This window comes from Porites lutea, chromosome 10, assembly GCF_958299795.1.
Source record: "Porites lutea chromosome 10, jaPorLute2.1, whole genome shotgun sequence".
Lineage (NCBI taxonomy): Eukaryota > Metazoa > Cnidaria > Anthozoa > Scleractinia > Poritidae > Porites > Porites lutea.
The window spans coordinates 17295046-17318443 of record NC_133210.1 but is presented as its reverse complement, the minus strand read 5'-3'; the positions used below and the strand labels follow the sequence as shown (position 1 = coordinate 17318443).

The 23398-nt window shown below is 39.0% G+C and overlaps 2 protein-coding genes across 2 annotated transcripts in view; both read right to left on the bottom strand.

The window, feature by feature from the left end:
• Positions 1 to 311: 311 nt before the first annotated feature.
• Positions 312 to 11426, bottom strand: LOC140950918 (uncharacterized). Its single transcript, XM_073400133.1, has 9 exons — positions 11243 to 11426; positions 8088 to 8201; positions 7078 to 7236; positions 6223 to 6350; positions 5737 to 5836; positions 3950 to 4050; positions 2401 to 2561; positions 1581 to 1721; positions 312 to 926 (listed from the first exon to the last, which is right to left on the bottom strand). Exons 1-9 carry the CDS (start codon positions 11348 to 11350, stop codon positions 814 to 816), a joined length of 1125 nt encoding a protein of 374 aa, XP_073256234.1. The 5' UTR covers positions 11351 to 11426; the 3' UTR covers positions 312 to 813.
• Positions 11427 to 14495: 3069 nt separating this feature from the next.
• Positions 14496 to 23398, bottom strand: part of LOC140949603 (uncharacterized) — a 10492-nt gene continuing 1589 nt past the window's right edge. The window contains exons 2-8 of the mRNA XM_073398762.1: positions 22144 to 22257; positions 21329 to 21487; positions 20146 to 20280; positions 19158 to 19258; positions 16833 to 16993; positions 15454 to 15594; positions 14496 to 14713 (exon numbers count right to left, since the gene is read on the bottom strand). Of these exons, the coding sequence (XP_073254863.1) occupies positions 14595 to 14713; positions 15454 to 15594; positions 16833 to 16993; positions 19158 to 19258; positions 20146 to 20280; positions 21329 to 21487; positions 22144 to 22257 (930 nt within the window). The 3' untranslated portion in view covers positions 14496 to 14594. The remainder of the gene's footprint in view (positions 14714 to 15453; positions 15595 to 16832; positions 16994 to 19157; positions 19259 to 20145; positions 20281 to 21328; positions 21488 to 22143; positions 22258 to 23398) is intronic.

Genomic DNA, 23398 nt, shown 5'->3' with positions numbered 1-23398 from the left:
TATACTCCATGTCCTCGAACTCTCGACCGGACCCATCAGGTTAGCTAACAGTTTCGAGGGTGACAAAAAATGGCACCAAAAACTTCCCCACTCAAGTTCCCCTGCGACATCCAAACAGATAAGTACCTATTAGGGCAGCTTCAAGCATGCATCCAAAGAGAAAAACCTGCATTTGAGGCACTTGTTTTGAAACATTTGGGCGTTGGGTGCCACTGAAAAGAGGACAAGAACTGATAAGTGGATATCAATTTGCTAAAACACTGAAGATTCCTTCAAGATTCAAAGTCAGATCTTCTTTATTTTTTTCTATGTTTCAAGATGTTTCTACTACATTACAATAAAGCACAAGAACAGAAAAAAAAGAACAGCAAATTACAAATGAATATCATGAAAGGTAAAATTTGCGGACTGACCAAAGTGCTGAGTTACATTGTAATTGCTTACAATTTTATGTTAAAAAGCAATAAAAAAGTGATAGATCATAGAAATAATTATTAGTAGTAGGCACTGACAGAGAAATCAAATTACTAGAATCTCTGCCTTGGGTTCTCGTTTGATACTGGGTAAAAATTCTTCTTTCCACGTACACCCGAATCTCGGCCCCATTTGCTTTAATATCCCAAATCCCGATATTCAAATAAGGCAAATCCCGCATCTCGAAAAGCCCGGCTATTGGGGTCCCTCTTAGCAGTCTGTCTCTCTCCATCTCTTGCACGATGGGACAATAAGGAAAGAGTCCTGAGAAAGAGGTCATCGGTTTCTTTCTTGCATTTTATCTTCTACTTTTTGATTCCGTCATTTATTTTTTAATTGTTAGCACGGTAAAGAATCATTGATATCTCCCCAATAAAAAACCTGCTTTGTTCCTTCTGGAGACTGCGTAATCAGTGAATCCATTCTGCCATCATACAAACCAAACACCCCACCTGAAAAATAAAAAAAAGGCATCATTAACAAGAGCCAATCGCTCAGGGCGCATATCTGTCGTATACATCGTAAGGCCCGGGTCCCATCGTGGTAGATTTTCAGGGTATTTATAGATTCATTTGTGGCGCAAAATACCCTCAATCAATTACAGCAGAAGGGTGGTGAATCAGGTCGACGGAGTGTTTGGCGAGGAGAGTTTAACCGGTTGAAGAATCTTGGACGCTGTGAGAAACAATATAAGGAAACCATGGCACGGAGGTCATGGTCATGGTCATGTTGGACTGCGCACGTTTGTGAACACAGCTAATATAGCGAGATAAGAAATCTAAAAACAGCGCTTATTAGTATCCAATGGACTCTTCGGATTGGTGGGTTCCGTCATATATCGCTTAGGTCAATGTACAGTGTAAGCAAGTATACAGTATGCATTTTTGTTTTCAGTACTCAATTAGTGACATTAGCATTAGGTATACCTCCCTACCTCCCGGGGTATACCTATCGACAGACTGACAACGAGCAAATTATTTGTACTTCGCGTAGCGATTGACAGGGGAGTGTGAATTATTGAATTTACAACATGCTTCTCAACAAAGACAGAAAGCCTAAATTAAACGCCCAGTCAGACTGAGGAAGATAGTGATGAAATCTCGCACCTGTATGGATGTAAAGTACTCTTTTTCCTTTGAATCTGCCAGGATTATTCTTCATCTCTGTTAACATTCCTCTAATTGCCTTTATATTGTACACTGGATCTACCAATATTCCAGTTGTTCTTGAGATCTTAATAATATTCTCTGCAATTTGATAACAAAATACAATGCACACCTTTTGTTGTGTCACACCAAACGACTCAGTCGATTGCTATTTTACAGAATATATGGCGTCAAAGGGTAATATTGCCAAAGACTTGGTTGGAAGCAGTTGTATTGTAATTTGTATGCCACGTGAATTGAACGAGCCAGAAAGATTGCCCATGTTTTCAAATTAAACTCAGTGGCAAACCTATGAGAAGAGTCGGGGATAGTGGGGGATGCTTTGGGAGTTGCAGGTACAGTCTAATGTGCATTATTTTATAATGTTATACCAAGCAACTTTAACAGTGTGCACAAATGGATTCCTCTTTCAAACACTTCTTCTGTTTGACCACCAGACTACCCACCTGCCTCATATCGATTGAACATTAAATTTCGTCGTACCTCGATATGTCACAGCTCTTTTGTTTCGGGGCTAAGGTCTATTCTTAACTTTGTTTATTCATTGTTTTCCCAACCAATCCCGTGAGCAGTTGAATGCACCTACTCACACTCCTTTTTCACCCGTCAATAATATCGCCTTGAAAAACAATTTAGCCAGCCCTAACAAGCGTGCACCTAGTTCATGTTGAGTTGACACACCATAATCTCCCCCTTTGTAGCCGCCAATAATATCTAAAATATCTTCTGCTTTGACATAAATTCCCCCAGTCCTACCCACCTAGTTCATGTTCAGTTGACACACCATATCCTCCCCCTTTGTATCCATCAATAATATCTATAATATCTTCTGCTTTGACATCAATTCCCCCACTCCTAAGGTCTTCATTGATTTTATTGTAAAAGTAAGCTGCATTGTCAGACACATTGACTGCATGGCATCTACAAAGTTGAAAAGAGGCAAAATTTTTCTCAGCTTTAATTTTTTTTTACAAAGTTATATATGGAGAGGCTTTGCCTGAAGGTCCAATTTCTTACCCATTTACATATAAACCATTTTTTACAGAAAAGGTCCCCCTTTCGTATACCTTCTATTGACAAATGGTACCCCTTTCACACACCTAAATTATAATTTTGCAACCCTTTTAGCTGCTGTAAATTCACTGTCTTTTCATACGAATAAACCACTAAGCCAGAACATTTTGTCAACTATTTCACAGCCATAAAAATAAGGCATATGTCAGCCCTTTTGGTCCTTAGTTACAATGAGACTGAAATCACCGATTTCCTTACTCTTTCGTATACTTGAAATTCCTACCTTTTCATATACACTGTACCAAAACAGGGGTGTAGCCAGCTTTTGGACTTGTTGTAGGCCTGGCTGACTGTCATTTCCTCATATCCTGAAAGATGCACGCATGACTAGTACGCACTGACCTCACCAACACTTTGAGCTCGAAAGCTTTTTAGCTCACCCCAACAACGCATAGTTAATTACACGCGGTAGAGTGATCAAAATTTGTAGGCCTGGGACTACAGGTCTGTGGGCTGGCTATGCCCCTACTGAAGCCTAAAAAATGGTGCCCCCTTTGAGGGGAGCCTCCCGTCCACTGGAAGTTCGGCCGATCAAAACTGTCAACTGTAAACTCATGAATAATTCCTTAAGAAGCAGTAGATCTCTTTAATTACCCTTTGCACAACATCCACAACTTTTTTTCAAATCTTACTAGCTCAGCCATAAAGATACAAAATTTCACTTTTCCCATCAAAAGAACTGAAGAAAAACAGAAACAAAAGCAAACATAGGCTTTGAATTGCAATGGGGACAGTTTGCTTTGCTTTGTTTTTCCTCCTTTATTTCTTTTTGACTGACTGGAGAGTGCCTTAACTACTGCCTTTCAAGGCCAGTGATTTTTTTGTTTGTTTGTTGTTGTTTATTGTTTACCAAGTAGTCCACTATTATCGCCTTAAAATTAAAACATTAATTTACTTTGCTTCAATTATTTTTCTATATATACTCCATTTTCATTTTGTACCTTTTTCAATTTACGGTATATTACTTTGCTTAGCCAGGAACACTACCTCTATTAGTGAAAACACGTCAGAAAAATGGAGTAATTTTGCCTTTGAAGGCTCTATATCAACCCTTATGATAAATTTTCGAAAACAGAAAAAAAAAACAATACGGAAAATTGGCAATTATTTGTAGTCATAATTAATCCATAGAAAACTGACCACATTTTGAGCAAAGTACAAATATCTCATTTAACCAAGCAAATGCATGGTTGATTAAAAAATAACTATTATTTAAATGCAAACTGGAGCCTTACTTGAGTTTTGAGCCAGTCAAGTAATTGCCAATAGCAATTCCTGATGCTGTTCCTCCGCTGCCAATAGTAACCACAATATCATCATAATCTTCCAACACATTCTGAATAAAATATGAAAGACATACAAACAATACAAACTGTAAGTGAAAACTACTAAGATCTCACAAATTACAACTACTTAACAAAATAAAAATAAAAATAAAAATAATCTAAAAAATACACATGTATGGAGCTGGATTGATCAACCCTTAATTCAATTATACTCCCTTAAAAGAACAGTGCACACTTGACATGTACTATTAAGTAGATGCCTATTATATGGTACTGGCCTCAATAGCACCTTCTTAATAATTTGGATGTCTTTTAAATGAAGTTACAGTTGTACCTTTTACATTTAGCACTCACTATAAACACCCATGTTTGCTAAATAGACTGGTGTACAGTAAATCGTTCTGCTCTGAGATGATAATTTTATTTTTTCACCTCAAAGCTCCATCTGAATTGCGATTAATCCTTAAAATGTGCTCTTAAATTCATCTCAAGTCACTACGAACTGAATGCCATACAAAGCAACAAAGTTGACCAGAGAGGAAATTTGACAGGGTTGCTACAGCCAGAGGTTTCTGAAATTCCCGATTTTCCTTGACGTTTTCCCAAATGTAAAATTTCCTTGACCTATTGAATTAACAATGGCACAAATCAGTCCTGATAAAGTACTCAAAGCATCTCTCACAGCCTGATCCCCTGCAGCCATTTTAATATTAATTTATGCTTTCAGCAAGACACATGCAGTGTACATGAATTGATAGTTTCGTAACATAAAGTGCAAAAAGGATCGATTTTCTTGAAAACCCAACATCAGCTTGTTTTTCAATTTCATGAACAATATAACATGATTCATGTCCATAAAATGTACAAAATGTACTCTGACTTTAAACTTCACTGTTCCTTGACTTCTTTCAAAGACTAAAATTTTCTCTGACTTGAAGTGAAATTCCAGGACTTTCCCCTGACCTTGAGGAATTTTTTTCCCTGACCATTTCCTGCCCTGTGGCAACCATGTTTGACATTTAAGATGCTTCCTGGAAAAAATTTCTGTCAAGGGAATTCTGATCAGTGCTACAACGTACATGTAGATTTTCTTTTCAAATTACCTTTCAGGGCTGTGGCCAGACTTCAGAACAAGATGAGGCAAGTTTTGAGCGCGGAAGGCGCGAGCCGCTAGGGGGGATGTGGGGGCATGCTCCCCCAGAAAATTTTGAAATTTAGAGGCACAGAAATGCTCTTGTAAGCATTTTCCGTGGCATTTTTTTCAGAAAAGTCAATATTGGGTAAGTGTAGATGTTCACTTTTTTATTGCTTAGCGATACTGGTGACAAGTTAATGACCATCTGCATTTTAAAGCATTTTGAAAAACCGCTACTCACAGTTAACATAAAATGAATTAACCTCATTAATTTGTTTTGTTTTGTTTTGTTTGCTTGAAAAAATAAAGGGAGAAATTGAAAATAATATTGAGATGAAAAGTCACTTTCTGGACCTTAGAAATCATTTTTTGAATAGATACATGCCATGTATTATAGGCAAAACTAAATTCAGTTTTTTTAAACCTACTTTGCTCAATTTTCTTTGCCTCCTATTAAGCCCAGTTCATGAATAATTACATGTAGGGTAAGGAGAGAAAGGAAATAAACCCACCCAGGTTAAAAAAATTATTCACCTGAATTTTCTTTTGACATACAAAATGCATGTTACATTATAACCCATTCCATACAAATAACTTGTACCTGTTGTATCATCTCTTGAAATGCAGTCAAGTAACCAAACATCCCTGTGTAAGATGAACCACCTATCTCTATCAAATATGCTGAGGATCCCTGTTGCTTTCTGATAAAATAAATGAAATTAACAATTAATACAGCCCTGAAACTACTATATGGTTTGGCCTTTAAGGACATTTGGAGTTGGCCAGCAATATTCTAAAATCAGTTACATGTAATTATAAACAGGTATTACTATTCAATAGTATGAAAAAATATTCACTGGCTTCAGTGTACTTAATAATAGAAGCAAAAAGGGAAATTAGAAATCAAATTTATTTTGATGAGGAGGGACAAAAAACCCTTAAGTTTACAATTTGTGGGTAGCCAATACAAGTGTAGGGTTTCCTGATCTTTTGCCAGACGTCCCATCACACAATGTATACCACTAAGAATGTTCCAGGTATAAAAAAGGTTTTTGTAGTCTCCTTTTAAGTCATAATAGCCACTTACAATTTTTCTGCCATTTTCTCCATCATTTGTTTAAGGCCTGATTTATATTGAAGTTTTGGAACAACAATAATACGGCTTCCAACCATTTTGTTTAGAAAAAGATTTCCTTTACATCCAATATCTGTAGACTGCATCAACATGAACAGGAATCAACAAAATGTTCTACAGTGTACTCCCATGAGGGCACTTAGTTCAAAAGTTAACAGAAATTGAAATTCAATTAACTCTCTCTAAGATAAACATAGTGGGAATCGGGATCAACTTTCGGGACTTGTAGAAAGTTGTTCTGTCACATTTAGAGAAACTAGTTGCAGAAAATGACTGAAAACAGCAAGGAAAGCAACCAACAGTAGGTGTCCTTTTTACAGAGGTTTCTAAAAGTGTGCTCCAGCTAGTTGACTGTGTTGGAATATTTGTGCCTGGTGACACACAACAAAAACGACACAAGGCAACATATTGATAAGTGCAGTAGATTGCTATTGTGTATACCAGTAGTTCTTAGGTGGCTACTGTGTAGAGGAATAAGAAATTAAAAACCTTTTAATAAATTTAATGTAGGATTCAAAATGGCAGCACAAGGGTGGTGGAATAGTGCAAGAGTTAGAGCATGCATGTACATCCAAACAATTATTTATGTACCCCAGGTTTGAATATTGTGCAAGTGAAACCGTACATTGCACTGAATTTGTTATGGCTCTCAACCCTTGCTCCAAGAATGTTTCTCTGGTTCCCATAGCAGTAAATATGTGAGCTAATGTGAGGATGGGGTCAAACATCAAGGGCATCAAGTAAAGGTGACTGATGTAAAAAGGTGTTCATTCTGCACATTGCAAGAAAACATAAAGCACAACTAACCTGTTCAGAGCTTCTAAGAAACAAATAACAATCCAAGCCAAGCTGTCTTGCTGCTACTGCAGTGGCTCTACAATGATTTGACTGCACTCCACCACATGTAAAAATAGTGTCGCACTTCTTATTCAGTGCATCAGCTAAAAGAAACTCCAACTTCCGTACCTATAACATGGCACACATAAAACTAGGGAGTAAATGTTATAGCTCAAAATAAAATTATTCAGTTTAAAATGGTTAACCATTAACTTAAGTTGATTCTCAATTTCCATGTACCGTAATGTACTTCAACTATTCATGATCACGAATAATTAAGGGCTAAGAGAAAAGGAGAATCAAAATTGAGAATCAACTTACATCTATAAAAATACTGGATTGACAGTTAGGAATGAAATGAAATGGTAGGAATAGTGTACATAAACTCTACCTCAGAGTGTCATATCTAAAGAACATCATGAGTCTCTATGGTTATTCAGCTTAATGACAACAAGTTGCATAATAGGGGAATTATTTGCTAACAAAAAAACCTCCAAAATAATAATATTTTCTCTCCTTACTTTTTCCCAGAAAATTTTATAATATTTACATATATATATTCAGCAATTATTGAATTTGGCTTTCGTAGGATATAAAGAATTCTGCACATCAAGGAGGGTGTTTGGCCTTGGCGGGTAACACCCCCACGAGATCTGCAGAATTCTTCATATCCTGTGAAAGCCAAATTCAATAACGGCTTTATTATTCAATCAAAATAATTCCAAGTTTAAAAACAAGCTAAAACATACTTACCTCGGTCGCAAAATTCTTCCAAATTTGGTCAACAGTAGCTAGTTATGATGAATTATGCATTTTATTTTAGCCAATCAGAAACTGAGAAATATTTTGAATGAAAAATAAATATATTTATAGCATGACCTCAGAGCTTATTAAGATTTGACATGCCCTTTGATAGAATTAACAGCACTTTTTATCACAAGTGAGGTAAGTTAAACTGTGTGTATATTGCATGACTTCACCTTATTTCCAGACAAAGTGCTGCCAGTTAAGTCATCCCTTTTGATGCTCAAAGAAAATCCCTCAGGAAGATTTGAGATATTCCATGGATGGATTGGAGTGTTTCGCTGTGCAAGCTATGGGACAGAGAATAATCCTGAGCTTAGAAAAATGGTTTCAGTCACAAATAAGACAAAATAAAAAATAATAATAATTGTCAAATTTCTCAAGACAGGGATCTTATGCGCAATGGAGCTCGAAGAGGCAAGGTATGTAGGTATGTTCTCAAGAAAAACTTTGTTGGGACATTCTTGCTGTCTTTGCAGTTGATCCAAAACTGACTTTTTGGTTGCCAGTTTTTACTAAAGTATCATACAGTAGTTGTAACAGAAGAAAAGGCTACTATACTGATGGAGCACCTTTGGCAAAATGACTCTGAAGTTTAATGATTATGCACTTATCAATGGTCATCCCGAGGGTAGGGGGGGTTAATTCTCCCTGGGGACTTATGTGGGCATGGTCCACTGGATTTGTTGACATCTGCTGCCAATTTTCAGCCCAGGATGGGGGATTAATGGATTACTTTTGCAATTTTATAGCAGCTAGAATTCCTTAGTAAAAGACCCTAAGGATTTGTTATGCACCTAGCAGAAATGGCTGGGAGAGAGAATAACGACAGAAGTATAGAGAATATTGTCCTTTCCCACTCCTTGACTTACAAAGAAAGCTCAATTTCATCCCATGCAGTAGACAAGTGCACTAAGGCCGAGGCCAGACGTAGAACTTTTCTTGAGACAAACCAAATTGTGATTTGTGCCACTGTGGATCTTGATTGAGTTTGACAGCTGGGCCAATTGTAAAATTAACTAAGTATCTAACCATGGTGCAGCCAAACCACCCCTCATTGGTGCCATTATTATTAGCATAATCATTGTATCTTGGTGGAATGCAAATCAGACAAAAGTCCAGATTTTGGACTACAGGCAGATGATGACTCCTTTCACCTTCTAAAGGAAAAGGGAATAAAGACTAACTCATCACAGATTACAGGCTGCCTCAAAAAATGAAACTGGCAGGGATGAGAAACATTTGGTTGTTGTTGTTGTTGTTTTTCTCAGTTTTTTAACTTTCCCTTATAGCTGTACAAAAAAAAGAGGCATTTTAAATAAAAAAATGACGTAAAGGAAAATTTTACTACAATCGGGAAGTCCTTTGAAATACTAAACTTTGTGGCCCGAGGCTTTATCTGAAGAGTCTGAATCAACAGTTAGCCCCCTCCGGGGGACAACAGGGGGGTTGCAAGCAGCTTTGTGCAAATAGCAGGGGTTCCTTGGGGGCAACCCCTTGGGATGCCCGCTGGTCAGTGCATTAGGCTGAGGAATAGGCCATTTGCACTAAGAGGTCATGTGACATTGTATTTATGAAAATAAAAGTTATATGATTTTGCCTTTGCAAAATGATTAGTGGGTCATATCTTAAACAAAATAACAGTGATTTAGTTTTTCAGACCCACACCATTTTCTTAAAATGAGTAAGACTTAGTTTGTAACTGGTGACCAAAATCTGATTTTTTTATGAATTTCCTCTTTCTGAACACAAATTGTGCTCTTAAACTTCAAGAAAAAGTTTGAAAAGATGATGTGGTAACATTTACAGCACATCTGAGCGTAACTATCAAACGCTTAACAAAATATACGCAAAAAGTAGTTTTGCCCGCCATGTTGGAGGGCAAGAGTATGCCCTCCAACATGGCGGCCAATACAAATCATACTACTTTGTTAAAAAAGCAAAGTGCAATAAAATATCTCCCTTAAATGCATTTCCTCTCAAATTTCGGGTGTAAGATCATTTGTATGTGCTATGTCAACTTTTGGCATCAGCAAGATTCCAACTTATTGTTTAAAAGAAGCATTGGTCAGGTGACCTCTTTGTGCAAGTGGCCTATTGAATGAATCAAATGCAGCTAGGGAAGGAGGTGTGGGACAGCGTACAAATATTCAGTACTTAAAAAAACAATGTATTTTTAAATAAGTTAACTGATAAAGCTTAACGGTAAGTGAGGAAGCAAAACATCATAGGGACTAAAGGTTGATTTCCACTGACGCGTTTTTGGCTGACCACGTTAATGCATCAGTCAATTCCAACTGCGCCCGGAGGCCGGGCATTTGCCAACCCCGGGGTTATTCCTGAGCGGTTTCCTATCAGAATATAACTACATAGCGAATGTTACTGAAAAAAAAGCAGATTCTGTCAAGGCTAGGGGGTTGTAAAGGCCTGTTTTTTTTTTATATATTTTTTATATCAATACTAAAACCATAAACTGGTGCATGTTGTCACGACGTGAAGTCTTAATTAGAATCCTAGCGTCGACCTACTGCACGCATGTTAATTAATACGGTGAGCGATGATGCATGTCAGTGAAATGGTCATGATGTAGTATTAAATCTCAATAGGTGGGATCTTTTTTGATAGAACGCTTTGTAATTGTATGTTGCATGACGAAGAAAAGCTGAGCTTCCAGTGACCTTGTAGCAGCGATTTCCGCCACTTTGCACGAGACTTTTGTTTGTAGTAAATACGCTAACAGTGCTTCGCAGTTTTTGTTATATTTATAATATAAAGATTTTGTTCGACAACTGAAAGCGTTTCCGCCATCCTTCTGTCATCTTTGTGTCTGTGAAATGTTCCCGGGGTGGGGGCATTTGATCACCTGAATGGACCCTAGTGTGGGGCATTTGAACGGCATTTTGGCCCGGGTAGGGGGGATTTGAATAATTATTTTCAAAAAAGTCAAATGCCCGGGGGGTTGCCCGGGGGGAGGATGTTGAAGCTTCGATTTGACCATACATAACGCAAAAAAATGCTAATGCCCGGGGGGAGGGGGGGCTGGGCGCAGCTGGTATTGACTGATACATAACGCAGGTAAATTTTAATCACGTAAATAAAATAGAGGCAAGACAAAAATTGCTGAACTTAAACGAGAAGTTGAGCGAGGTTCAACTGTTACGCTTAAGAGCGACCTTTCATGCTTGCCTCTATTTTATTTGCTCGTGAAAATTACGCGACAGTGGAAATCAACCCTAGGTTGGAACTAAATTCAGATTTTGCGAGTGGTGGACAAGGTAAAAATAAGGGACGTCAAAGCGAAACTTTAACAAGTTATATCAAAATTACTCACTTGAACAAAGAACTGTGGAATATCTTTCAGTGAAGAAGCCCATTTTGGGGCCTCGTATGAGCGCAACTGTGTCAGCATGTTTAAGCCTCGAGAAATATTTTTGTTCATTTTCAAATAAAATATCTTACATCAGCTAGCGTTCTGAATCCATGCCAGTTCCATATTTTTTGATGAGGGAAAACGAGGGTTTTGCTTTCCAAAACATCGCGATCGATCGCGATCACAAGGCGCGAAACGAGACGGAAATTTGTCAGCGGTTCTTCAAATATATCATGTAAGGAGCATCAAACTGGTCAGTATAAAATTAGCATGTGTTATACTACTACATGAGAAATTTCTGCAATTTGATTGGCTTAGAGCAGTGGTATTTCAGCTTAATTTCAAGAACTTCAAGAAGGACTTCAACTTTATTTCATAAGACTATTGGTTACAATAGACTGGCCCGCAAAATAGCAATTGCTAATCTAGGCGGACCAGTTAAAAGAAAAATAAATTGAAAGGAAAAGGAAGGAAAAACTACAATTTTAAGTTACAATAAATAATATTCTATCACAGTTTTATTTTAATTACATTAAGTCTGAACAAGCAAACAAACAAATACTTTAATACAGAAATCACTAAACTATTAATCGAACTTTTTCAACTATTAAGGGCGTCTCAATATAGTCATCTTCTCTTTTTAAGATATCCGAAAGCAATCTGTTAAGTACTTTCATGTCAAAAATCGAAGATTGCTAACGTAATTCGTCACCAATGAACAATACGTAATCAAATGGTGACGAGTGAAATTAGGGAATAATTTCACGCCCGTTTTGTCCAAATCCTAATAATTTCCCGAGCCTTCAGGCGAGGGAAATTATTAGGATTTGGACAAAACGCAAGTGAAATTATTCCCTAATTTCACGAGTATACCATTTGATTACCTATTAATATTATGGGTGACGAATTACGTGTTTGACATGTTTATCCTAGATCGTATCGATCGAGAACTCCACTCTCTCAAATGTTTAGACCTTAAATTTGGCTTATAAAGTTCAGAATTTTTCAGACTTTTTCGGCAAAATACCTGTTAGAATCCTTCTTGATATTCTCTTGTGTGTTCAGGTTTTCTAAAGCGACTTTTTGTGCCCTGACATCCCGAAAGGGGGGGGGGGGGGGCACTTGGGTATTTTTTGGGTGGGTATGTGCCGCCCGGGACTCCAAATTGACACCCCTTTCTAAAAAAAAAATTCCCCTAATATTGATACCCCGTTCAATTTTTTATACCCCGTTCTAGAATTCGCCCTAAAACTGAAACGCTTTTCTAGAAATGGGCCAATTTTTTATATTCCGTTCTAGAAAGCTTGTAAATTGAAATAGCTAGCTAATAAATATTTCTTTATTTGTTCGACTAATACATCAAATAAATGCTTCTTCATAATCAGCAACAATTTTAAGCAGAAGATAAAGCTGTGATCCACAATTTTTCATACCCCGTTCTAGAAAACGCCTCTGAAATGGATACCCCGTTCTAAATCAGGAGCTTCAAAATCACGACCCCGTTGGGCGGCACATACCCGTATAGGTAATGTATGGGAGTACCCCCCTCCCCCCCCCGGCGTGACATTTTCATTCACTTCGTCGCCATCTTGACACTGAGACGTACGGAAGGGTTGCCATGGCAATTTTGTAATTTCACATGTGAAATTACAAATTAACGCTGAAATTTCGCGCCAAAATTAAGGAGTAATTCGTCACCTATGATATTAGGACTGTTAGGGCGCGATCCATTCAACAAAAATTTCCGGAAATTTTGGTCCAAAACTCAATGGATCGGTTCGGTCCAACCGGAAAAGTTTCGAAAAAACGGGTCCACCTTTTGAGGTGGACCACTTTTCCCGGTCGGACCAGTTGGAATTTAAGTTGAATGGATCGCGCCCTTAGACTACGAGTAGTCCCCCATTTTTCCTCAGGGATAGTAGAGCGTGCAAAACGCGAGCGCGCGTGAAAATCACCCCACGCGAGAAAAGGCGACACGCCGCGTGTCGCCTTTTCTCGCGTGGGGTGATTTTCACGCGCGCTCGCGTTTTGCACGCTCTACTACCTCTGAGGAAAAATGAGGGACTACTCGTAGTCTATAGGAATGTAGACTGCGAACTGCGGACGGTGGAAGTCATGGAATCCCTACTAGGCTTCAGGTCCACCAAATGAGGAGCATGCATCCGTGAAAAACTCTCCTGTCCATGTATTAATTTGTCAAGAATTTGAATAGTTTGCAATCGCTAAAAGGGAATGTCTAATTCTAGCTCTCTGCCCTTGGTACTCCCTTGCCGCGAGGCTTGGCCCCTCCGAGGTTGGGGAAGGAGTAGCCTGTGTACAGACGATCTCCCCTCCTTCAGGAAAAAATCGGGAGAAGAGAGTTCTCATCTCATCTTCTCTTCTCATCTTTTCTCCAGATTTTTTCTTGAGGGATGGGAGACGTCTGTAGGCAGGCAAGGGAAGGAGGCGGGGGCGGGGGGGTGGGGACCCAAATATGAATAAGACAGGAATGTTTGTCGTCTTTCTTGGGGGATGAAATTGCCGGTTTTGGGTTTCAGGACGGAAAGCCAATATTTTCACCTATAGCGCTATCGCTTTAATAAAGAAATATCAATCGCTGTCAAGTGGTATTGGAAAATGGTCACCGAATGGTAAAATGAAGCTTAAGCCACGCCCAGATTGGTATCGTTAGTTTCCTGAATTCTACTTTTACAACAAGCTCCCCCCTCTGCTTCACAGGGGACTCCTCACGGGGTCTTGGCCCGGTTGGAAAATATCTATCAGGACACGATACAAACACCGTTTCAAGTATTGTCTTCATCAGCTTCGGAAGAAGTACTTGATATTACTTGTTAAAATTACTCTAAAATGGGTTCAAAAGCTGTTTTCAAGTTCAGTTCTTTATTTGACATGAGCACTACATTGTAGATATAATTACGTCCCAAAGGACATATACCTCACACATAAAAGTTAGTAGGTATTCGAAAATATTCGTATAAAGAGGACTACGGACTATCTTTAAAATTTTCGAAAGTGAATTCGCCAATCTGACCTAATCAACATTTTTCCGGTTTAGCATACAGATAGAACAATATACAATATGATACAAGTTAGCCTTTTGGCTTTTAAAGTTTTTATTCATTTTGGTTTTGAGTGTGTTTTAGGGATTCCGGGGGGGGGGGGGGGGGAGTCCGGAGAATGTGAGTACTGAGTAATGCGAAGTTAGACACCTAACTAATCTGCAAAGTAAGTGGTCATCTTTTTTTTTCATTCCGGTTTACGTTCAGTCTTGTAGTATTCCTTTTCTTTATTAGCTCATATTCCCTTTCGACATTCAGCACGGCAAAGGATCACTGATGTCTCCCCAATACAAAACCTGCTTTGTTTTTTCTGTGGACTGTAAGCTTGTCATCAGAGAAGCCATTTTACCGTCATACAAATCAAATACCCCACCTACAAAATAAAACCTTTACGTTAACAACAAAATAGAACGACGCATAAACAGTGAATGAACTTTTGAATAGCACAGCAAAATACAAAAGATGCAGTGGAATCCCCTTTAATACGGTCACCAATGGGTCAAAAAACTTGGCTGTATTAATGAGGTGGCCGTATTACCGAGGCAGGGTCAAATTACATGACCTTGGGCCGTAATGACAAATACACAATACATTAGCAACTGTTCTCTTTAATAGAGAACCGGAATGTAGATATCGCTTACAGTGATTAAAAAAAACACGTGGAACTTTCCCTCAGTAAATAAAACATTTTTAAAAATCAGCTATTTAACCACCACAAATGCATTTTAAGTGTAATAAAGTTTAAAAACAATGCAAGAACAGACACAGCTTACTAGTTAAATAAAATTGACATGCCACAGGCACTTTTTAAATTTCTAAATTTCGAACGACTTTATCTCTGCTGTTTGTATCTTTGAATTATACAACCTCGTTTCCAGGTTCTCACTCTATCGCTCCGTAGGGACAGTTAGGACGGGACCCTGGGAATTAAATGAGGTTGTAAATCTTTATTCTTGGAAAACATTTGATGGCGTCCTAAATCTGTGACTAGGAAAACTAAAATCAGTTTCGTTGTTAACGGTTAATTGCGAGTAATTGGCAAACCTTATATTTAGCAGGCTTTTTGTAAAGCGCGCTAGGTTACAATGTCACTGGCGTATATCAATCTTGTACCTGTATGGACGTAGAGTATTCTTTTTCCCTTGAATCTTCCAGGATTATTTTTCATCTCTGTTAGCATTCCTCTTATTGCCTTTATATTGTACACTGGGTCCACCAATACTCCAGTTGTTCTTGAGATTTCAATAATGTTTTCTGCAGTTTTATTAAACGTTATAATTATAAAACAAACTAATAAATAGAAAAAAGTTACAATTCTGATTACGTTAACAACACGCTGAGTTAGTCCGCTATTTGTTTTTTTACTTATCTTAATTTCCTGATATTTTTCCTAATAATGATAAAGAGCGTTTTCACTCCCCATGTGGCCAGCTGGTATGCAAATTTATTGGAACACAAGAAAGTTTTTTTACATAAGAAAAAGGTTCAACTCCCACAGAATTGGTTTAGTACACCAGCATACTGTTATAAGATCATTCAATGAAGCTAAATTCAACAACTAGTAAAGACTATTCTAACATGTTCGTGTCCCAAGCAAGTAAAAAACACAACGCTTGCGGTTCCCCGTTTTCGGGGTGCCCCTGTAAGTCAGTCAGGGGCCCCTAAGGGTGATCCCCACAGGTTTCAATGTTACAACACATACCACGGTCGCTATTTTATACGGTTTTGAGTCACCGATACGGTTAACGGGGGACATTAAGCGAAAACGCTCTACAGCTAAGCACAAACATTACCATTCACCTTGTTATTTCAACGTTTTTCAAGAAGGAAGGAACGTCAAAGCAAAACAAAAACTCCGCAGATGGATCTAACTTTTTAGAACATTTCTTTACCATCACTACGCGACTACTACGCTTGACTACCTAATATAACCGTTTATGGGAGATGTAAACAAAAATATCACAAAAAGACGAACTTAGGTCATCAGGTGACCATTTTTGACAGCGCACAATCGACTCTGATATGAATTTTGTACGTCATTTATAAAAGAACGAAGGACATATATGCCCATTTTTTCAATTTCGTTCAAACAGTTGAGGGGTGGTCTATATGTTGAGGATTAAGGCCTATAGCGCCTATAGCGACAAAACTTGAGTAAAATAATGACTCTCAAAAGTTTATGCGATTCCGTGTAAAAGAATGTGTAAATTAGGTTACGTGACCCTAAACGGCTATTTTGCGCGAAAAAAACTTAAATTAAAAATGGCACCAATTTATAAAAGCAGTCAATAAAAGAAATTGCAACCAAACATGTCCCTAGAGGAACAACTAGACATCTGTTCCCGGGCTTTGTTAGATAATTTATTGAAAGTGTAAAAAAAGCAAGGCAAAGATTTGACTCTGCTAAATAAAAGAGGGCTCAAGCGGATTTCCGCCTATGGATAAACGTTTCTTTAATTCGATCACCAACTTCACCAGTTGTTGGTACCCACCTAGTTCATGTTGAGTTGATACAGCATATCCCTTTCCTTTGTATCCATCAATGATATCGATAATCTCCTCTGCTTGAACATCAATCCCCACAGCTCGGAGGTCTTTATTTATGATATTGTAATAGTACGCTGCATTGTCGGCTATATTAACTGCATGGCATCTAGAGATGAAATGAGTAAACAAGTTCGTTTTAAGGTTCCGCGCAAATCGTCTTTATAAGAGTACAATTAGCATTACAAATTTGATAGACGGGAAATTGTTTGTTGCTCAAAATATCTTTCAGTCGTAACTGTTCATCAGTAGAATGCCTAAAATGCGTGCGATTCCACAATTGGTCTCGGCTCCTTTAAAGTCTATAACGGCAAACTGTAGAACATTTGAGCGAGAGGAGCATTCACATGCAACGGAACACAGTTACTGGCAAGCCGTTCTAACGTTACCACAAATATAATGGATACCAAAGGTTCACCAGACACGGTACAAGGCAAGGTATATATTGCAGGTTCAAGTTCATGCAGTACATGTACAACAAAGCTCTACTGCAATACCCACTGCAAAACCATTCGAGAAAAGAAAAACAAGAGAAAGGAAACTGCCTCAATTGACGCGCGTTATTCAAACACGCGTTTTTAGTAAAGACCCTTTGCCCACCGCAGTGTTTTTAAAGTCCGGGCAATACTCTCTAGATGGCCTTTGCGAGGAGGCTCGGCTCGAAAGGGGTACATTTTTCTGGCGTTGGGTATAGAAAACGGTAGGGTTTTCTTGAGTTGAGGTATATGAAAGGGTAAGGAAATTTGTAATTTAAGTATTTAAAAGGGCTCTAAACTGAAATATTTCGAGCCAACACACCTTATCGGTTGTACCAGTTTAATTTTTTAAATGCCACATAAAATGACGAGAAGATTTACTGTCAGTAAGCATGTGAAAGAGACAACATTTTTCAATGTAAGTTTAACGTATATGAAAGGTGTACCTTGTTCTGCCAAAATGGTATATAAAAGGGTTAAGGGTTGGATGGCGGTGCGGAACCCCTCCGCATAAAATGTTGCTAAGTCGCCCCCCCCCCCCCCCTCCGGGGAGTTTAAATTTTCTGATGAATAGGTAGGGGAAATCAATGAAGCGTCCATATTATTATCCTGTTATGATGCACAGCAGACATACTGAAAAAAAAAACTGACTTCATGGTGGTAACACATTTACTGGCAAACCATTTACAAGCGTCGCCGAGAGTTTTAACTCGGAACTACCGTGAAAAGATCCAGCTAGCACACTAACCACTCAGCCACCCTGCCTCCTCCTACTATTGGGTAATTCTTGGGTTGTGACTTGAATGGATACCCAAAAAACAGGTTTTCATGTTCACTCAAAATGCATGACAGAAGTCATAAGATAAGAAAGAAAACAGTAGGTAGTATGTAGGACTTGTACCGGCATCATTTGCTGTATAATTCACATTCGTGTCCTCTAAACCGTCAAGGGCTAACTGCCGAGACCGGTTAATTTTAACGTACTTTACATGGCATTGATCATAACATTATCGAAAGCTAACCGTTTTTTCAAAGAGTGCTTAACCCTAGTCACTGTCCTTCGGTGTTAAAACCCTGTATTCACCTCTTTTTCTCGAACAACTCTGATTCCCCTACTTTTCTCAAAAATCTGCCCAATAAATTCGCATAAATGGTTCTCTGCGAGGAATATAGCGTTGTAAAATAAACATAAGGTGTCCAACCTGATGTTAAGGTATCTATTCTAGTCACAACCGTAATTCTTGGTTTGCAACCACCTGACAAGGAGGCCATGTTGGGGGTTAATACAATAAAACGTTTTCTCCACCAATTTACATGAAAATAGAATTTAGTTCCCAGAGGAGAGAAATGCTTCTGTTCTTGACCACCAACATGGCTGCCGTGACGTCACGTGCAAACCAGCAATAGGAACCTTAAAGCAACAACAACGGCGATAGCTACGAAAACGTCACTTAAAAAGCGAATTCGCGCGGCTTCAAACTTTACTGCGCTTATTCCATCTCGTTTACTTCGTCAAGTGTTGGCAAATGTTCTTGCAGCAGTTAAATCCTAAAGGACTGTATCAAAGTTCAGGAATAGAAAAAGAAAGTTGTTGTCTTTAACTTGTGCTCCCGTCCTCGACAAAACGTGAATTTAGGCATTTTCACGTTGCAGTCGTGCAACGACGGCAAAGAAATGTACAAAAAAAAGCATGATGCACGTGCAAAGTTGTCGTTTTACTTAACTGCCGCTCTCGTTGCCGTCGCCGTTTTTGTTGCTTAAGCTCCCTAATAGCCGTTATGACGTCAGAGGCCTTACTTGAGTTTTGATCCAGTTAGGTAATTAGCAATAGCAATGTCTGCTGCTGTTCCTCCTGTACCAGCCGTCACCACTATGTCGTCATAATCTTCCAAAACATTCTGAAGATAAATCCAAAACATCCTTAGTAAACTGAGTGTAAACGTTTGCCAATGATCGCAGCGTCAGCACAATTCGTTATGTTACACACACTAATGCAAAAAAGCCAACCTTTCTCGTTGCAGACTGAGCTTTCCGTATCACAGAGCTATCCTAGATACACATTTTCTTCCTGTATGAAGTTTGGTGTCTTTGGCGTTTCATTGTTTTAATGCCGATATCATCGTTTTTGAACGAAACAAGAAAGGAAAAGATTATGACGTAAAGTGTTAATAGACCTTTTTTAGGTTTTTAGGTTTTATTTTCACAATTCAGAGCACGTCGCATGATGTTCTCCGGAGAATTTGCCTTTTGTCTTTTCACAAATTATTGATACATATTTTCTTTTAGTTATTTAACATAATTTAACATGACATTACAATAAACTATACAATTCACTATTTCACATAGACCGTAATTCACCCTGTTTAGCCCCCAAAATTTTACATAACCATTGTTTTCGATTTCTCTTGGGACGACTGTAACACCCAGGAGAAATTGGAAACAATGGCTATGCAAATTTGGGGGGTGGGGCGTAAACAGGGTGCATTATGGTCTATGTGAAAATAGTGAATAACGTACGTATGCACGTGGATGCATGCATGTGTATCGGACGACATTTGAAACAAACAGTTCTCTGGGGTACCATACGTGGTCTGAAATGGGAGAACAAAATAAACAATCTAAAAAGGTCTATTACAAGAGAATGGCGGCAAAGTGCCGTCCTCAAATAACTGCCTAAATTCTTCCATACGTGATTTAAGAGCATCCTCGTTCTCATTTAGAACAACACGCAGTGAACACGTGCACTAAAAAACATGTACCCTACTTTAATACAGAATATTGGTACCTGTTCTATCATCTCCTGAAATGCAGTTAAGTAACCAAACATCCCTGTATATGATGAGGCGCCTATTTCTATTATGTATGGCGATGATCCCTGTTGCTTTCTGATGAAATAAAGAAAGATACACACTGAAACGTACTAGTGCTATTACAGCCTGGCTATAAAGAAAAGGCGTAATCAGTTTGGCATCTCCTCTACCCAGCATGTTATGTCCGTTTCAAGAGATCCGTTGGCACTAGGCCTTACAACAGCTTTCAATGTAGAAATCCCGGGGAAGAGTATTCCTGGGAATTCGTGGTTTGCTGGGGGTGTGCCGCCCGTTCTACGAATCCTGACCCTATTTAAGACCCCAAAATTGACATTTTCCACCTGGCCTCTAAAATTTATACCCGTTTTCAGACCTGGCACAGGCAGAAATTATGATATCATTACCTAGAATAGAACTGCCAACAAAAAGATTTCTTTAAATCCACCTTAAATTCGCATATAGTACTCTTTCTTTCTTATTCATTTGGAATTAAAACGACAAATACGTTCATGCATTCCCTCGAAAACGATACCCATATTCAGACGAAAATAGGTAAAGTCTATACCCGATTTCAGACCAAAACGGCGCAAAAAACTATACCATTATTGGCGCGGCACATACCTATAAGGGAGTACCCCCGAACATGGGCAATCAAGGCAAGTTTAGGCAGAAGTGTGCTGCCGAGGTCTTCAAACCGTGACCCTCTAGAAAACAACAACCGTTTAATTCGCTACCCCGTTTAAGACAAGAGTCCGTGTTTCATGGCGCTGATTCATTTCGTTTCGCATGCAAAATTAAATAATTTTTTAACTAACCAAAAACATCGAATTAGAGATTTTGAGTGAGTAGAATGCTCTGACCTCATCAACACTTTGAGCTCATAAGCTCAGTTTTAGCTCACCCTAGCAACGCACAATTTATTACCGGCGGAAGACTTTAAAATAAAAAATTGTAGGCGCGGCCTACAGGTCTATGGGCTGGATACGCCCCTGTCATTTCCAAATTAACGCCGCTCTCAAATAAGCGCCGCTCTGCAATGAGCGCTACATATGGGCCGTAAAAATTTTAATAAGCGCCGCCGCGCGCTTATTAATACTTCGCAAGAATTAAGAAGCCAAATTTTGCGGGTGTTTTATTTCGTAATATTTTGGAACATACCTTCTCAGAGCTTCTTAAGAATAAGTAACAGTCCAAGCCAAGCTGTTTCGCTGCTAATGCTGTCGCTCTACAATGATTTGACTGAGTTCCACCACATGTGAGAATGGTGTCGCACTTCTTATTCAGTGCATCAGCCAGAAGAAACTCCAACTTGCGCACCTGAAACAAAAAAGGCATCAGATGATAAAAAGTGGACAGCCTTACTCCCTGCGCGCTTCCCTTTTTTCTCTCCCCAGCCTCTACAACATAAAAAAGAATTTCAGCAACAGCGACGGCGACGGCTAAGAAAACGTCACTTAAAAAGTGAATTCGCGCTGCCTCAAACTTTATCGCGCTTATTCCATCTCGTTTGATTTGTCATATGTGGGCAAATTTTTTTAGAGCTAGCGTTATTAAAGTTCAGGCATAACAGAAAAAAGTTGTCGTCTTGTGTACGTTCTCGTCCTCGACAAAACGTGAAATTAGGGACTTACCCGTTGTAGTCGCGCAACGACGGCTAAGAAACGTACAAAAAAGCGTGATGCACGCGCAAAGTTGATGTTTTGCTAATCTAACCCATTGCCTTTTTCCGTTCCCGTTGCCGTCGCCGTCGTCGTTGTTTAAGCTCCGTTAAGAGGCTTCTGCGGAGGAGAGCGGACCTTACGATAACCCATCAGTGATATGAGATCGATCAACTTGGGAATTGTAAGCGTTTTGAAAAGGAGTTGCGTCGGGTTGTGTACAATGGGAGGTCGCTTACAAGAGGTGGTCACACATGGAAGATCGAGTTAGTACTTTTCATACTGAATATACTTAGTGCATCTATTTTTTTTTACCTTATTTCCTGACAAAGTGCTGCCAGTTAAGTCATCCCTTTTGATGGACAAAGAAAACCCCTCTGGAAGATTTGGGATGTGCCATCGGTGAACTGGAGTGTTTCGCTGTGCAAGATGCGTAAGAAATCAATTTGTATAGTTCAAAAACCTTCCTCTACTGACCCTAACTCATTCTTAATAGTCCTCGTAACGCGCACGCCGGGATTACACTCTGCGAGCCACTGGGGAGAGGTTCAACGGAGATGACTGGATAGGAGTTAACAAATGGCAAATCTGTGAGGTCATGCTTGAGAAAGATTTTGCCCATCCTCCGACTTGCGTCATAACTGGTTCCTGATTTTTTCTAAGGCAATTTAAAACCTGGGTGAATGGTTTTTAATCTAAGAAAAAATAGAACATTGGTAAAAAGGTTGGAACGAAAAAAGACCTCATCGTCCCATTGAAAAGTCACGTGCTGTGTCATGTGACAATTTTTCTGAAAATCTTCAATACAGTCAATTCCCTTTATAACGGACACCGAAGGGACTTCATTAGCGAGAGTCCTTATAGTGGCAGTTTATTTCTAATCAGTCAAACGTCTCTAGTATAACTTATCTTTGTCTGGGATTTAACTGCTATCCGTATTATCGAGGTGTCCGTTATGGCGGGCTGTCCGCACGGCGAGATCAAGAGTTGACTGTAATTGATAAATTGGTAGCGGAGGCACGAAAAAAATATATATATCACTTTTCGGCTTACTAACACTTCGCTTTTGTAATCGTGACTGTCCCTTGCACTGCAGATAAATCGCGAGGACAAAAGTCTTACATTATTCTATTCTTCATTAAAAACGTAAGGAAGTAAAATATGATTATCCTCTAACAGAGACGCTTATTTATTCAACCATACAAAATAGATTTCCCCCATTTCGGCTACATCTTGTCAACGCCCTGATTTTTATGCTTTGACTTTACTAACGGAATAGTCTTGGTGTAAAGTTAATCCCTGTTTGCCCTAATAGGTCTAATAGATCCCGACTTTCCCACAACAGCAGGACTGAAAAGGCGTTTCTCGGCAAAGAGTTTCCACATCAGAGTTTTCCCGTCAGCCCGTTTACCCACCTAGCCTTCATTCCCCTCTCCGATGCCTTTCCCTCCTTGGCCTTCCCCCTTCCGAACGCCTGCCACGCAGGCTAGGCAAAGATTTGTTTCCACACTGGAAACGTAGTCAAATCTGCACAACTTGATTTTCTACATTGTTCCCCGTAGTCACCTAG

Bases quoted from the DNA above. Each gene is read 5' to 3' on its own strand.
- LOC140950918 (XM_073400133.1), bottom strand. From the start codon at position 11,350: ATGAACAAAAATATTTCTCGAGGCTTAAACATGCTGACACAGTTGCGC. The intron at 4,051-5,736 runs GTACAAGTTATT...TATTTTATTCAG, and splicing joins TTCAAGAGATGATACAACAG to AATGTGTTGGAAGATTATGA. The intron at 2,562-3,949 runs GTAAGGCTCCAG...TCAACTTTGTAG, and splicing joins TTGACTGGCTCAAAACTCAA to ATGCCATGCAGTCAATGTGT.